This window comes from Schistocerca cancellata, chromosome 9 (assembly GCF_023864275.1).
Source record: "Schistocerca cancellata isolate TAMUIC-IGC-003103 chromosome 9, iqSchCanc2.1, whole genome shotgun sequence".
In the NCBI taxonomy this organism is placed as follows: Eukaryota; Metazoa; Arthropoda; class Insecta; order Orthoptera; family Acrididae; genus Schistocerca; species Schistocerca cancellata.
Window position 1 is genome coordinate 308,101,574 of NC_064634.1, and position 18,306 is coordinate 308,119,879.

General features: G+C 37.8%; 1 protein-coding gene across 1 annotated transcript in view; it reads right to left on the bottom strand.

The window, feature by feature from the left end:
* Positions 1 to 18,306, bottom strand: part of LOC126101561 (cap-specific mRNA (nucleoside-2'-O-)-methyltransferase 1) — a 275,895-nt gene that overhangs the window by 133,045 nt on the left and 124,544 nt on the right. Inside the window, exons 10-11 of the mRNA XM_049912198.1 lie at positions 3,230 to 3,362; positions 2,624 to 2,806 (exon numbers count right to left, since the gene is read on the bottom strand). Of these exons, the coding sequence (XP_049768155.1) occupies positions 2,624 to 2,806; positions 3,230 to 3,362 (316 nt within the window). The remainder of the gene's footprint in view (positions 1 to 2,623; positions 2,807 to 3,229; positions 3,363 to 18,306) is intronic.

The following is an 18,306-nucleotide window of genomic DNA, read 5'->3' on the forward strand; positions in this document are numbered from 1 at the left end:
TCCTGTCTCAATTAACATTCAACTGCAATATGGGAGCTATTTGGATGCTGATGTTTTATTCGCCTTTCCCATGTTAATAATGATTTAGCGATGGCAGAGAGATGTGTTTGAGTGATGCAACAGGTTTATAACCTAACTTCGAACTCCATCTGTTCTTGAAGTGTGTCATCATCTGAGCCACCAGGGGATAAAACTTACATCAGCTTAAGTCTTTGGACCCATTTCTTTGGTTTCTTCCATTTAGTAACCTCCTCTTTTTGTGAGATGTCTACAGATTTGCAACAGAACGTCCAGCAATTTTCTGTGCTGTCTTTTGTGCACTATATTTCTGTGCTATCATGCTAGAAAATGTTTGTACTATGGTGAGTTTAGATTGTGATGCTGGGATAGGAGAAATTATTCTCTGGTAAGTACATTTACGACTGTGTGTTCCAGCATTGTGAAGTTCGAGGATGCTACTGCATTGCATGAATTTTTTAATAAACTGTTAGAAATTTTTGTAGTCACTTTAATTTCTCACATTTCACTTTGTTCTTAAATTATCAAACATTTCCTACATAAAGCATTGTTTCTGAAGCAATTAATGAACTTGGCTTGCGAAGACCGAGTTCATTGTGCTCCATGGGTCAGTGATACATATCTGCCACAGATAGGTTCATCTTCACATGCTTTAGCGGTGCACTTAAACCTCTGGTATTTGATACATGTGATGGGGCTTGGAATGAACATTCAAATCTTAAGGGCTATATATCTTACTTTCACATGTTCTGGCAATATGGACGAGTTAAAAGTAGTACAAATGCTGATGTCTTCCATAATATGTCATTAATTCTTTTAATTTTATTGCTATATGCCCACTCTTCTTTATGCAATGTAAATAACATCATTGCATCTCACAGCACCTATACAAAAACTGATGGTATTGCGTTTTTCAGAGATGACAGGGCAGTCACTTAAAGCGTTTGTTCCTGTTTGTTGCACAGTAGATGTCTACATGAGAAGCAGACTGTTAGACAATATCTTCATAGATTTCAAGGTACCACTACATTTCTTATAATTCCTTCAAGAAATAAAATGGTACAACTGTCTCAATACTGTCCTCCTCTCTCTTAATAACAGTAAACTGGTTTTAACACTGCCGTGCTCTGTAGAATCTACTGGTTTAATTTAATTTAACATCTTATCAGTGGAGAGAACCTTCCCTCGCAAGTTCCCACCTTTCCCCTCTCAGTAGGTTTATTAGCTCTACTACTACTACTACTAATCAGCCCACCCAAACCATTGGGAGATTTTTGATTATATTAATGAGTTCCATTTTTGTTTTACAAGGAACATGGCAAATAAAGGACAGTCCAGACAAAGCCCCACAATATCCAGATATGCTCTATGCAACTGAGATGTGAAAAATGACATAGTAATTATCTATTAGTGACTGTTTCCCATCAACATTCACTTGCCCCACTGGCATGCTGCACATATAGTAGTTGAAAGATTTTTATTGAAGTTCATCCCATGCTCATGATGCAGGCAATCAACCCAACAAGATCATGAATGACATTCCATCTTCAGGCTTCGCAGTGAGTGCTGAAACACGCCCAGAGTTTATGGCAATAGAGGACAAGCAGTACTGATCAGACTCCAGATCAAGATGCTTGGCAGTCCCAAACTTGTACCCAATCACAAGAGGCAGTATCCCCTAAGGTGTTCAGTACATATGATGACTCAGGTGAAGTGTGTGGCTTTACTGGATTACTACAGGTATGGCAAAAATTGCCCCTTCCAATTACTTCCGATCTGTATCCTGCATCTTGTGTATTTTTCACACAGGTTTTGGTGACTGCATCTCTCTTGGAACAGAAAAATATTTTTTCCTCCTTCCTAAAAATATTTCCCTATCATGAAGTCCAACCTCTTTTTTTCCTACCCAGATAGCCACAATTGTTAAAAGTGCTGCTTCCGGTAGGGGGAGAGGCACCGGCTCCAGATGAAATCTGCCCAGCTGTTTAAAGACAATGTCACTGTACGAGGCAGCCTGGAAGTGAGTTTTAGGCAACTTCCTTCATCCCACAAGCTGAATACTAGGCTGGTATTCAAGTGCCACCTCAGTTACACAAGTCACAAACATTTAGAAAAATTTCTGCTCGCTTGCAATAAATTACACTATATGCAGATATCTGGCAAACACACATTCCATCTGGAGCAGCAATTGGAATGGTGACAGGAACGGCATCTGGCCACTCCTTAAATTAACTATGCCAAATCCTTTCACAACCATGCTGACCCTTTGATGATGCAGGACGCAACACAAGAAAAAGAAGCAGTAGTTTGACCTCTTTTGACACTTGAGATCCAACCATTTCTCTTTCATTAACTGCTAAACAGATGTTCATTTTCTCTTCATGTCAGTGTTTACCTGTCTACTATCTTTACATTTTGAAGGCCATATAAATCAATATTTATCAGATACTAACTAATGACTCATTTTACTTAACTATAACATGGAAAGTAAGACCAAAAGTTGCAGGCATTAATATAAATGTCCTATTTACTGCATGTTGTAAATGATTCACTAACGTAGCTCATTCTGACAAAGAATTTTACTTTTAGATCAATGAAAGCTCACCTGTTGTTTGATTCGACAATATAGTCAAAAAATTCTTTATCCTCCTTTAATTTAGCAAGAGGCACAATCTCAAGAATATCTTTATCATCTGATAACTTATGAATCCATAAATGTTTTGCCACCTCCATCAAGTATTCACGAATATCATCACAATCAGTTCTCTTCCATTTACAGATAATGTACCTGCAGCAATTGAAGACATACTCTTATTATAATAATTATTTCAATTGACAAGATGAGTATGTGTAATAGCAGTCCAATGCAATTTGCAGAAGTAGGACAAGGTAACAAACAAAAATGCCATTCATTGGATTGAAGTATTAATACCAGGGCAGAGAAACAGGGTATGAGAAAACTTTTAAAAAGAAAGAGCTGATAAGACGGGTATTAAAAATTAAGACTCATTAATAATGTCAACTCAAGAGGGGTACGTCAAAAATGCTGCATTATCCTTTACTGCATCTTTATTTAGATAATATGCAATGTATGTACAAAGAGATAGTAAAGTTAACAATTAGACTCACAATGCAATTGAAGTGAACATGTCCTACTAAACTCTGTCTCTATCAAAAATAGAAATAATCAAATTTTAAGTGATTCACTCACCTTTCTGAATTGGCAGGTCTGCTTGTGTTGGGTTTGTGTATGCAAATCATCTTAAAACTTTTGTACATCAGGTACACAAGCCCTACACTGAATGGTGTAAATAAGTCAAACAGTTTGCAAACAAAATGGCCACCTGAAAAATATTAAGTTTGGAGCATGTAAATTCTAATATACAATTCTGCACATTATTTTTATGACACAACAGTTCAAGCTATTAAATGACTTAAAGGAAGAAAGAGAGTAAGAGTGAACTACTAATAGAGAAGGAGAATAAACTGATAGAAATATTCAGAATGGAGCCATGTAATCTGTAAGCTCATTCACCAGTGACCGAGTAATTTGATTCTCCCGATAATATACCAAATAATAACTGTCTGTTATTAAGTAACAACATTCGCAGTCAGTACACTAGTGTAAAGAACACAGCAGGGAGTTGTTCCCATTGTACCACAGGTTTGTAGTGTGAGAAGAATTACAGTTTAAATGCCCCTGTGCATGCAGTAATTAGGCTGATCTTGCCTTCACAGACCTCAAGGAAATGATAAACTGGAGGAAGTTATATATTTCTGAATTCCTCATTTAACACTGGTTCTTGAAACTTGGTAAGTAGGTCTCCATTGGAAAGGTTGCATCTATCTTCAACCACCTGCCAGTCCAGGTTTTTCAGCACTTCCATGATTCTGCTGTGGATCACACACACCATTTGTGCTGCCCTTCTCTGTATATGTTCAATATCTCCTGTCAGTCCTATTTTGTATGGATCTCACACACTTGAACAATATGCTACAATGAGTCACATGAATGTTTTACAAGCAATCTCCTTTGTACGCTGACAGTGTTTTCCAAGCACACCACATCTGCAGAAAATTGTACCATTTGCAATTTCTGACAATCTTTTCAACTTGAAAACTTGGAGAGCAGCAAAAAATATTACTATTGTGCCTCTATTTATAATTACTACGAAATCATTATTAATATGTGTGTCAGTTCAATGAGGTTTCACTGCACGATGAATAGAGCACTGAAGTGCAGTAGAGATTAACAAATGCAAAATTTCATTTATGTTCAGATTCACAACAAACTATTTTTTTCAATCTTATGTGCTCTTCATGAAACATGTACTCACAACTTCATAAACAAATTTCATTTGCTTCTCGTTCAGAAACAAAGAAAATATTATGCACTTACAGGCATCCAGTAGGTGAGTGGCGACAATCTCTACAAGAATGTGTGACAGAAGATTATGCTACAACAAGATCTGGCTGACCACATACCACAGTGCTGAAAAACTCCAAAAATAACTTGGATTATGTCAGTCTAAATCGTCATTTCAAATTAAATGGATGACGGTAGGGTGGAGTAAGAACAGAAATGGAGCATCTGTGATGTATTAAATTAATACATGGATTTACACTGAGGCGACAAAAATCATGAGATACCTCCTAATATCCTGTCGGACCTCCTTTTGCTCAGCATAGTGCAACAACTTGACTTGGCCTGAACTCAACAAGTCACTGCAAGTCTCCTGCAGAAATACTGAGCTACACTATGTGATAAAAAGTATCCAGACACCACCAAAACCATATGTTTTTCCTATTAGGTGCATTGTGCTGATACCTACTGCCAGGTACTCCACATCAGTGATCTCAGTAGTCATTAGACATTGTGAGAGAGCAGAATGGGGCACATCACGGAACTCAAAGACTTCGAACATGATCAGGTGATTGGGTGTCATTTATGTCATAAGTCTATACGTAAGATTTCCACAATCCTCAACATCTCTAGGTCCACTGTTTCCAATCTGATGGTGAAGTGGAAATGTGAAGGGACACGTACAGCACAAAAGCATACAGGCTAACCTCGTCCATTGACTGACAGAAACTGCCAACAGTTGAAGAGGGTTGTTATGTGTAATGGGCAGACCTCTATCCAGATCATCACACAGGAATTCCAATCTGCATTAGGATCCACTGCAAGCACTACAACAGTTAGGTGAGAGGTGAGTAAACTTGGATTTCATGGTCGAGCAACTGCTCATAAGCCACACATCACACCGGTAGACGCCAAACAATGCCTCGCATGGTGTAAGGATCGTAAACATTGGACGATTGAACAGTGGAAAAACGTTGTGCGGAGTGACGAATCACGGTACACAATGTGGCGATCCAATGGCAAGGTGTGGGTATGGCGCATGCTACGTGAACGTCATCTGCTAACGTGTGTATCGCCAACAATAAAATTCGGAGGTGGTGGTGTTATGGTGTGGTCATGTTTTTGATGGAAGGGGCTGGTTGTTTCGCATGGGACTAGCACAGGCCTATATTGATGTTTTAAGCACCTTCTTGTTTCCCACTGCTGAAGAGCAATTCGAGGATGGCGATTACATCATTCAACAGGATCAAGCACCTGTTCATAATGCACGGCCTGTGGTGGAGCGGTTACACAACAATAACATCCATCTAATGGACTGGCCTGCACACAATCCTGACCTGAAGCCTATAGAACACCTCTGGGATGTTTTGGAATGCCAACTTTGTGCCAGGCCTCACCGACCGACATAGATACCTCTCCTCAGTGCAGCACTCCATCAAGAATGGGCTGCCATTCCCCAAGAAACCTCCCAGAACCTGACTTGAACATATGCCTGCGAGAGTGGAAACTGTCATCAAGGCTAAGGGTGGCCAACACAATATTGCATTCCAGCATTACCGATGGATGGCGCCACGAACTTGTAAGTCATTTTCAGCCAGGTGTCCGGATACTTTTGATCACATAGTGTATGCTGGCTCTACAGCCATCCATAACTGCAAAAGTGTTGCCAGTGCACGATTTTGTGCATGAACTGACCTCTCAATTATGTCCTATAAATGTTCGATGAGATTCATGTCGGGTGATCTGGTGGCCAAATGATTCGCTTGAACTGTCCAGAATGTTTGTGATGATGCAATCTAGGATCTCTTTACTTCCTCTCTTGTTTTACCATCTGCCTCCTTCAATTCATTTTATTTTCATTTTTGCCTGATTACCATTAACATGCATGAATATAATCTGCATTTTCATAAAGGAGAAAGTTTGGCCCTCAGTCTTAAGGAATATAGCACCAGGTCTAATTTTGTGCTTAGTTTTGTGTATGTAATTAATTTCCTAATTTATTTTGACCATTCCTAGTTAATATCTTTCAGGACTTAGATTCTACTGTTCACTTATAAACAAATATAAATTCAGTACTAATTATAAAAATTTGGAGAAAGAACTATTAGGATTGTTAAATTATTTATTTGGTTCTATTTGAAAATGTATTAGCAAAACCAGCCCTTAATTATTTCCAAAATAATTACCAGGTTTGTCAAAAGCATTGTTTGTATAACTATATCTGTTAATTTCATTATATAAACAAATAATTCAGGCTAACCTTTGTGGTAGAAGGAACTGTTAAAAAGGAGGATTTTTTTATGTATTCAGTCAATTGAATGAGTTATGTTTTAATTGTAATTTCTGTAACTTAAATATTGAACAGTGTGTAGTTTCAGTGCCTATTACTGTGATGATATATAAGGACTGATTTTTGTTCCCGAGACAGCTCAGTCCATGATGATTTTCAGACAGGAAATATGTATTGGGTAAATTAACAACAATGAATCAACTTAACAGTGGAATAAATGTAACACAAACAGCCCCTGTGTTAGAACAATTAATGACAGTGTCTGTTTAATTTATTTGAAAAATAGTGTCACACATACTGTATTATTCTGCAAGATCTGTGAACTGTGCTCATAGATATTCAACAGTAAACTGTTGTAGCAGTATGCTGATGTTGCCTGCAACCTATTAATGAGGCTTTTCAACATTTACCAATAGTGAACTGGCCATATAATTGTGTAATATTGGGGAACAGTAAGAGTAAAGAACTATGAAACGCAATTGTGCAACTGTCGGCTACATCATTTACAGTAGTCAGTGTTGAACTTCCATCCCCCACTTTTCAGCTAGTATAACTATTTAATACGTCAACACTGAGGACTACCAATGAAGAAATAAAGCAGGCAAATGTCACATATGGTGCCCTTTTGGGTGAGGACTATTGTATTTGGACACAATAAACAAGGACTCACGAACTTTGAACAGTGAACTGTGCAATTTGAATGGAGTGCCTGAATTTAAAGTATGTGCGGCACCAGTATTACTGAGAACAGTGAACAGACTAATTGACAGTGAAAAATAATTACAGTATTCTGAAAGTTTGATCGTATGTGAACAAGTAATGCGATAAGAAGCAACCATAAAACAGCAAAACAACAAAAGATCGCTGGCCGAGGTTATGGGGGCAGCCATTATGAAGAGAAGCCACAGCAGCAGTCAGCACGCCAGCTAGACTAAATCCACCTAATGTAAACAAGTGCGTTTTGGACGAGTGGGAGTAACTGCAGAAGCAGCAGGAGACGAGTGAATAAAAATAAGATAATTCATAGCAAAAGCCAGTATGATGGGGGAGAATGGACAACAGGATAGTGATGTGATTGATAACAAAGCTGTATAGGTTAAGTTTTTAAATGAACAGAAAGACTTAATGGGGAGTGATTTCGTAGACAATAGTGGTTATAAATCAGACATGAATGTAACTTTGAATGATGGAGACAAAAGTCTTATTGTAGATGAGATGATAAAAGTGTCATCTACATTGTGTGGTGATGTGAGAAAAATGACGAAAACAGTACTGAAGTGGGTGAAATCGTTACGGCTAAGGAGGAAGTATCTAGTAGTGAAAGTCAGCAAAGGCAAAAGTTTATGGCAGACAGAAAATTGGAAGCGATGTTAAGGAATTTATGAGTAGTTTGAGTAATACGAGTATGAAAGAAGACATTAGTAGGGTGGAAAACAGTATGAAAGAAGACATTAGGTAGGGCGGGAAATAAAACAGATAGCATTAAAGGATGAACTGAAGAAAGAAATTAAAAAGAAAATTACGGTAGTCAGCTTTAGTCTTTCAGAATTAAATAAGAAGGCTGAGGTGGTAGTGAAAGATTGAGATGAAAAAATAATGAAAGTAGTACAAATATTAATGAGAAATTAACATTAATGAGTAGTAAATGAGTAGAAGAGAGGAAGAAACTTTGTGATGACTATAGTAAGAGGGTGGAGGCTTCCAAGAAACAGTGTAAAGATGAAGTCAAAGCAACCAGGAAATTTTGTGCTGAAAATAGGGTTAAACTTGAGAACCAAATTGATCAGATTAAAAACGATTTAGAAACAGGCGTAGAAACCAAGTGTGCAGTAGTGGTAGAGGAAAAACTGGTAAAAGTAAATAAAAATACAGATTCAAAATTGGCTGAAATGGAGAAAAAGGTGGAAGAGGTACAAAATCTAAAGTATAGGACGTGTAGTGTCCCAGACAGTCCTTCATTTGTTAGTTGTAAGAAATTTTATTATTTTGAACCATATAGGGAAGTGCATCCACTGGATTTCATTAGGGAATTTAATGATTTGCCTGAAACATGGAATGACAAAGAGAAAATGTCATTTGTGAGAGGTTTTTTGAAAGGGGATGCTTATGGATGGGCAGCTCAGGTAGCTGATAGTTGTGCTTCGTGGCATAGCTTTAAGAAAGCATTTTCAGATGAATATTGGTCCAAAGAGAAGCAGCAGAGAAATTTGAGGGAATTTTGGGGAAGAGAGAGATCTGAATCTAGGAAGGATAGTGTGAAAGGTTTCTGTCAGTTTTGGATAAGCAAACTGAAATATTTGGACAAAGAGCTAGGTAGTGAGTCAATAGTTATGGTTTAAAAACTAATTTGCCTCAGAAAGTTGTACCTGCCACTATGGGTAATATTTGTGATTTTGTGAATTATGTTGATAAAGTGGAGAGGGTGAAGCCCTCAGTGGAAAATAGCAGGAGGAATTTTGATGATAATAATCAGTCAGGGAGAGAGTTTCAGGTAAATAGGATGAACAGAACTAATTATAGTAAAAATTCAAGAATGATTGGTGAAGGAGAACCAGAATGGACATGGAAATGGTAGGAGAAATTCAAGGAAAAGAAATGGAGGGTTAGATGTTTATTATCGATCAAACCGTTTAAACTAAGCAAGTAGGGGGTTCAACATTCTGTGTTGGATTCAATTATGGGCTGATAATGCTTATCCCAGCTGTCTGTCTCATTTTTCATGTTTCCTTAGGCAGTCAAACTCTTCTCCTACCCTATCTGTAGTTTATAAGTGAATCAGAAACATTCTATCTTTGGATTTCATGTGATTTTGTACAGCAGGATACTTTAGTACAGGAATATTTTAGAAAATGTTTCTCCAGTGTTATCTATATATATTATGTGATGTTAGTGATAAGTAATGGAATCATAAGAGGATGAGAAAAAAAACAGTGGTATTTGGTAAAAATCTATGAGATGTTGTCTTTATTCTGGTTTTATGAAATATGATGAAAGTAAATTGGTGTCATGGTTAAAGAATTTCTGTCAAACAAAGATGTAAGGTAAACAGAAAATGAAAGCATTATCAGATGTATAGGTTATCTGAAAACTTCTGTTAGTGTTCTAAGGAATTATGAGCTTAAAGTGGTAATACTGGAATGAAAAAAAGTAATTTTGTTGATTAACTGATAACTGTGGTGTTAGACTGATGTGAATATTCTGACAGGTCAGCTACTTGGTAACATTTTCTGAGGATTTAATTTTATGGTTGAATGAGAGCAGTATTCAAAGCTGAATGAAGAAATAGGGCAATGATTTGGTATAACTTCCATCCCCTAAGTTTGATTTGAATAGTAATTAAGTTATGCAATGGTACACTATTCTGTTTTCATAATGTAATGATTAGTAAATCTATGCTACTGCACATCTTGAGTTTCTGCTAGAAGTAATGTATGTATTTTGGACATTAAGGTGATGTGAGTACATAAATGGAGTGAATTTCAAATCAGGACTTGGCATTTTAGTGATTTTGCAAATGGAAAAAGAAACCTAAATCTTTCAAGTTTAACCAGTTTGAAAGAGTTACAACATAGAGTAATGTTTTGTGGTGTAATGTCCACTTGATTTTAAATTTTTACTAGTCCCCAACTTTCATACTACAGTCAATTTTAGTGCTAATTATTGTGATGTTAAAAAAAAAATGGTTCAAATGGCACTGAGCACTATGGGACTTAACTTCTGAGGTCATCAGTCCCCTAGAACTTAGAACTACTTAAACCTAACTAACCTAAGGACATCACACACATCCATGCCCGAGGCAGGATTCGAACCTGCGAACGTAGCAGCAGCGCAGTTCCAGACTGTAGCGCCTAGAACCGCTCGGCCACTTCGGCCGGCTATTGTGATGTTATGAGAATTGTGTAATGTATTTATTTATGAAGTAATGACTCATATTTGCCAATAATGTGAAACATTTTTTCCTTATTCTTAGAGGTAAAAGTGAGTGTACTCAAGTAGAGTATTTTGACTAATTTTTTTCATATACTGTGGTGGAGGAGAATCACCTCCAAGGGAACTGATAGCAATGCATTTCCTTACTAACTGCCACTTGGACCTGTTGAAGGCATGGACGACTTGGTCAGAAAATGTGTTAAGGCTCATTAAAAGTGTGAAAGTGATTAAAAGTGTGAGAGTGCTTGTGCAAAATAATAAACACTGTAATGTGAAATTTTCTGTCTGAATGTGAACTGCAAGGCACAGTGCAATTTAACTTTTTGCAAGCCATGATCGTTTATTCTTTAAAGCAAGACAGGACTTGTACAAAGGGATATGTATCTTAGAATGTAATCTTTGTTTATCCAGAAAGGACATCACTTATGAAGAAGATTCCTAATTTTATTAAAAATATAATTTATGGATATTTTGTGCCATTGTACAATACACAATATGTAAATATTTTGGATGGGGATTTTCCTATGGCCAGCTCATATAAGTAGATATTTGAAAAACATATGCACTGTAGTTTTTGATAAGGAGATTTCTTATGTAATATTCTTTTGTGTGTAGACTGTTAAACCCACTTTCTGGGGTCACTTGTGGTCATTGGACTGCCCAGTTAGCTATTTGCAATATCTACTGGGTCAATCCAACGAGAGGGTAATGCGACAAAGGAAGCTGGAATCTCTTTACTTCATCTCTTGTTTTGCCATCTGTCTCCTTCAATTTATTTTGTTTTCATTTTTGCCTAATTACCATTAACATGCATGAGTATAATCTGCATTTCCATACTGGATATAGGTTGGTCCTCAGTCTTAAGGAATATAGCACCAGGTTTAGTTTTGTGTATGTAATTAATTTCCTAATTTATTTTGACCATTCCTAGTTAATATCTTTTGTTACAGCATGAAATCAGTAACAGTTTCATGACTTAGATTCTATTGTTGACTTATAAACAAATATAAACTCTGTACTAATTATAAACATTTGGAGGAAGAACTACTAGGATTCTTGAAGTATTTATTTGGCTCTATTCGAAAATGTATTAACAAAACCAGCCCTTAATTATTTCCAAAATAATTACTAGGCTTGTCAAAAGTATTGTTTGTATAATTATTTAAACAAACAATTCAGGCTAACCTTTGTGGTAAAAGGAACTGTTAAAAAGGAGGAATTTTTTGATGTATTCAGTTAACTGATTGAGTTATGTACGAGGTGCATTCAAGTTCTAAGGCCTCCATTTTTTTTTTCTAATTAACTACTCACCCGAAATCGATGAAACTGGCATTACTTCTTGACGTAATCGCCCTGCAGACGTACACATTTTTCACAACGCTGACGCCATGATTCCATGGCAGTGGCGAAGGCTTCTTTAGGAGTCTGTTTTGACCACTGGAAAATCGTTGAAGCAATAGCAGCACGTCTGGTGAATGTGCGGCCACGGAGAGTGTCTTTCATTGTTGGAAAAAGCCAGAAGTCACTAGGAGCCAGGTCAGGTGAGTAGGGAGCATGAGGAATCACTTCAAAGTTGTTATCATGAAGAAACTGTTGCGTAACGTTAGCTCGATGTACGGGTGCATTGTCTTGGTGAAACAGCACACACGCAGCCCTTCCCGGACATTTTTGTTGCAGTGCAGGAAGGAAGTTGTTCTTCAAAACATTTTTGTAGGATGCACCTGTTACCGTAGTGCCCTTTGGAACGCAATGGGTAAGGATTACGCCCTCACTGTCCCAGAATATGGACACCATCATTTTTCAGCACTGGCGGTTACCCGAAATTTTTTTGGTGGCGGTGAATCTGTGTGCTTCCATTGAGCTGACTGGCGCTTTGTTTCTGGATCGAAAAATGGCATCCACGTCTCATCCATTGTCACAACCGATGAAATAAAAGTCCCATTCATGCTGTCGTTGCGCGTCAACATTGCTTGGCAACATGCCACACGGGCAGCCATGTGGTCGTCCGTCAGCATTCATGGCACCCACCTGGATGACACTTTTCGCATTTTCAGGTCGTCATGCAGGATTGTGTGCACAGAACCCACAGAAATGCCAACTCTGGAGGCGATCTGTTCAACAGTCATTCGGCGATCCCCCAAAACAATTCTCTCCACTTTCTCGATCATGTCGTCAGACCGGCTTGTGCGAGCCCAAGGTTGTTTCGGTTTCTTGTCACACAATGTTCTGCCTTCATTAAACTGTCACATCCACGAACGCACTTTCGACACATCCATAACTCCATCACCACATGTCTCCTTCAACTGTCGATGAACTTCAATTGGTTTCCCACCACCTAAATTCAGAAAACGAATGATTGCACGCTGTTCAAGTAAGGAAAACATCGCCATTTTAAGTATTTAAAACAGTTCTCATTCTCGCCGCTGGCGGTAAAATTCCATCTGCCATCTCTGGGACGTATTGACAATGAACGCGGCCTCATTTTAAATCAATGCGCATGTTTCTATCTCTTTCCAGTCTGGAGAAAAAAAATCGGAGGCCTTACAACTTGAATGCACCTCGTAATATGTTGTTTAACAGGAAACTATTGTAGCAGTATGCTGATGTTGCCTGCAACCTATTAATGAAGCTTTTCAACATTTACCATTAGTGAACTCACTTTATAACTGTGTAATATTGGGGGGGGGGGGGGGGGGGGGGGGGGTGAAGGGGGTTGTGAACAGTGAAAGTAAAGGACCATGACACGCAATTGTGCAAATGTCGGCTGCATTATTTACAGTAGTCAGTGTTGAACTTCCACCCCCAACACCCCTAATTTGTCACCCAATATAACAATGCAGTATGTCAACACTGAGGAATATCAATAAAGAAATAAAGCAGGCAAACATCACATGTTCTTCAAACCAACTGCAAACAACTGTGGCCTGGTGAATGCCGCACTCTCATCCGTAAAAGTTCCAACCTTGTTTGGGAACACGAAGTTCACAAATGGCAGCAAATAGTCTCCAAATAGCAAAACACAACCATTCCCAATCAATGATTGGTTCAGTTGGACCAGAGGACCCAGACCATTCCACATAAACACAGCCCACACCATTATTGAGTGACCACCAGCTTGCACAGTGCCTTGTTAACAACTTGTGTCCATGGCCTCTTGGCATCTGAGCTACACTCAAACCCTTCCATCAGTTCTTACCAACTGAAATCCAGACTCATCTGACAAGGCCACTATTTTCCAGTTGTCTAAGGTCCAACCGATATGATCATGAGCCCAGGAGAGGCGCTGCAGGCAATGTTTACTGTTAACAATGGCACTCTTACCACTCATCTGCTGGCATAGTCCATTAATGCAAAATTTCGCCACACGGATATGTTCCTCGTAAGTCCCACATTGATTTCTGCAGTTATTTCAAACAATGTTGCTTGTCTTTTAGCACTGACAACTCTATTCAAATGCTGCTGCTCTTGGTCATAAAGTGAAGACAGTCAGCTGGAATTCTCAGCATACACTTAACACTGTGGATCTTGGAATACTAAATTCCCTAACAATTTCTGAAATGGAATGCCCCATTCGGTTAGGTCCAACTACCATTCTGCATTCAAAGACTGGTAATTCCCATCATTGGGGAAATAATCATGCAGGAAACCTTTTCACATGAATCTACTGTGTACAAATGACAGCTCCACCAATACACTGTCCTTTTTTAACACAGTACAAATACCATCTGTAACTGTGCAAATCGCTACCTCATAACTTTTATCCCCTCAGTGTATTATTTTTTTCTTGAGAAAATTATTCAAAGAAAGTATATCAAAGAAATGCTTTGCTCTCCATAGATACTTTACCCAACTTTCTTTAAAAAAATCAACAGTTAGACTACTTCCTTTAGTATTTTACAACAATATGATGAACAATCAAAAAGAGAAAGCTAAATAATCAACTGCTACAAAGAATAAAGAATTAAGTGCGCTATTAGCTTATTCCTAAGTGGCCATTCATGCACATAACAACATCTACAGAATGAGGTTGGAGTCTATTCATCTGGTCAACTACAATTCACACATACTTGAAACACCTTTCAACACTAAAGACTTGTAGAAAATTCCATTTGCTATGTTCCATGAATTTGGTTTCCAGCAAATTAAGTTACTGTGGTTTTATACCATTTCAAGTAGTGTATAGGTATACCTAAAAATATCTGTGATATCTTAAATCATTTAATCAGACATCATGTTCCATAAATCCCACCATGAAGGACAACCTTCAGGGATGTGGAATGAGTCAGATTACAAATAACCCTCTTACTGCGGGCGATTTTCTGGTTTTTCTGTATATAATGGCGAAACAATTTTATTCGATAATCAGAATAGTTATATTAACCGTATTACAGGAATTAAACAAGGAACCAAAAACTGAATTTAGAAGTGAATTTCAATTGGCATTTTGGCATTTAACATACATAATGCGGGAAATGCAAAAATCACATTCAACATTTTAAATAAAGGAGAAACTTATTTACAATTTTTCTGAATGTGGTACATCCTGAAGCAATGTTATACGTACAAGCCCGCAAAAATGGTTACAAAATTGCTGCCACAACAAGGTATATGTATAAGTGTGTGGGTGAGACTTGAGAGTGTGTAAAATGTGCCTCCTGGTGTTCCTGAGCAACAGAAAAAGATTCAGCAGGGAACACAACTTCTGATGTTCCATAGCAACAGAAAAAGATTTGACAGAAAAACAGGTACCTCTGATGTATCAAAGCAACAGAAACATATGCGATAACAGTGTGTTCCATGGAATCATATGGAAAGAGTTGAACACACATATGTGGATCACTGTAGCTGGAGTCTTAACAGACAAAAGCAGCAAATGCAAGCTACTTCCATTAAGTGCACTAATAATAATTTATGACTGCTACTAATCTACTCACACTTATCAGTATGGGAATAACTTTTAGAGTACTTTATATAAGCGTACTAGTAAAAAAAACAGAACTTTGATGAAAGTCACTGCTGGCCTGTTAAACAACTCAGCTGCTATGTTATCCAGTACTTCAAACAAATAATTTATGCCGTTCATGTCAAGCATTATCAGATGCCTTTACAGGGTAACTGAAACATGCACACTCGGCTACCGCAACACAACTTCTCACATACTAACAGTACAGAACTGTCTGTAACAAAATTTCATCCTGTGCATATTTTTGGTGAAAAATGAACCTCAAAGAAATGCAATTTGGCAACACTGTAATCACTAGTATGACAAATATCTTCATTTGATACTCTGTAGCTGTTCAGCTCAGTTAGTGCAGTGAGTAGAGTTTTGCATTTGAATATTTGAGTTCGAGAGTCTCCCAGGTGTAAGTGTAATTATTATTATTATTATTATTAGGAGTTTTGCTATTTAGGGAGTAAAATAACCGATGATGGTCGAAGTAGAGAGGATATAAAATGTAGACTGGCAATGGCAAGGAAAGCGTTTCTCAAGAAGAGAAATTTGTTAACATCGAATATAGATTTAGGTGTCAGGAAGTCGTTTCTGAAAGTATTTGTATGGAGTGTAGCCATGTATGGAAGTGAGACATGGACAATAACTAGTTTGGACAAGAAGAGAATAGAAGCTTTCGAAATGTGGTGCTACAGAAGAATGCTGAAGATAAGGTGGGTAGATCACGTAACTAATGAGGAGGTATTGAATAGGATTGGGGAGAAGAGAAGTTTGTGGCACAACTTGACTAGAAGAAGGGATCGGTTGGTAGGACATGTTCTGAGGCATCGAGGGATCACAAATTTAGCATTGGAGGGCAGCGTGGAGGGTAAAAATCGTAGAGGGAGACCAAGAGATCAATACACTAAGCAGATTCAGAAGGATGTAGGTTGCAGTAGGTACTGGGAGATGAAGAAGCTTGCACAGGATAGAGTAGCATGGAGAGCTGCATCAAACCAGTCTCAGGACTGAAGACCACAACAACAACAACATTATTATTATTTTCAATTTTTGATTTGCCTATTAATGCTGTAAAACAACACATTTCACAATTACAGTTGCTTAATGTTGAACACAAAAGTTATTGGCCAGACATGGCAGAAACTGTCATAAAAAGTAATTATCACTTGAAAATAAAGTTATCTCTCATAGGACAGAAATAACTACAAAACTCAGCAACATGGATGTGTTAAAAACACACATTACATGCAATAAGAGTGGCCAGTTATAATACATAAACAATGGAAAAACCAGGATGGAATGTCCTGAATTTGGCTCCAGCTGCCACAGACTGTGGTCATGTACGTGCGACTTGCATTTGTGTGTGTGTGTGTGTGTGTGTGTGTGTGTGTGTGTGTGTGTGGTCTACTTTTGAAAAAGGCCTTGTTGGCCGAAAGCTAAGTTTCTGACAGTGTTTTTGCTGTGCTTTTTTTTGAGTGAGCATCTATGCTATGTGTGAGTAACAGTTACAATATTTGATACACACTATCGCTGACAGCATGTCTTTCACAAAGCATACAGTCTTCAGAGTAGATGCTCAAAGCCATCTTCCTGCTTCCCCAAACACTTGGTACTTCTCTGAACTCTTTGCAACACAGCTGCACTCACTGTTACAAGAGCAGCATTGAAGTAAGCCACCACTTTTACCACAGTCATTGGTGGATTAGAATAAACATAACAAAGTTTAGTATGTACCTGTGAAGCAGGTTGCTAGATCTACTGATGACTGAAAGTCTCAAAGGAATGCAATGGATATGAAAGTGCTAAGCATGGAGATTGATACTAATCAATAGAATTAATGGCAGGAGTGTATATTGGAAACTGGATTCGAAAGTAGTTGATGACATAGTGCAAAACAATACACTTTAAAAGAGATCTAACAGAAAAAAGGGAAGTAATGCTGTCAATGGACCAGAAAGCATGGAGGGGCATAGTTCTTGGAAGAGAGTACAGTAAATGTTTAAACACACAACACATCTTTGAAACAGGAATGATAAAAATTACTGTACTCTCATTTCTGTGTTAATATTTAGTAAGTGCATGTGTTTCGCGTAAGACTTCCTACAGCTCCTGTATAGTGGTTAAGAAGCCTGATACTGTATTGTGCAGTCCAAAATAAAATAAATAAATAAATAAATAAATAAATAAAAGATTATGTCTAGGCACAGAACAGAACTCTAGCCACTGCACCAACAGGGCAGAGCCACTGCAGATGAATGAAAATACTAGTTGTAGTTGTGATGACAGTGTTGCCAAATTGCCTTTCTCCAACATCTATTTTCCACTGAAAATATTCATGGGATGAAATTTAGCTGCAGACATATTTGTACTGTCAGTATGCAAGGAATCACATTGGGGCATCTGAGTCATGAATTTTGGTTCAACCTTATACTCGCAAAATCAAGGTCTGTTGGTACTAATACTGGAGTAAATGGAATTTATATCCTTGATTCAAAACATTCTGGTATATTGCAGAACAAGTTTTAAATATCTGGGGATTTAAAATTTCCTGTCATATGTCTGTAAGCAGCCTGTGACAGACAATCATGCCATAAGATGAAACTTTGTTCTGAACCTTAGATAGGGATGCAAACTCTCCATGGAAAATATTCTTGTTTCCAGTGTTGTGGTTGCGAACTGCACAGTTCACTGCAAATTTCCTCAAGAATTCATAATACAGAACCATATCTTCATTGCAAATAAAGTCTATAATCT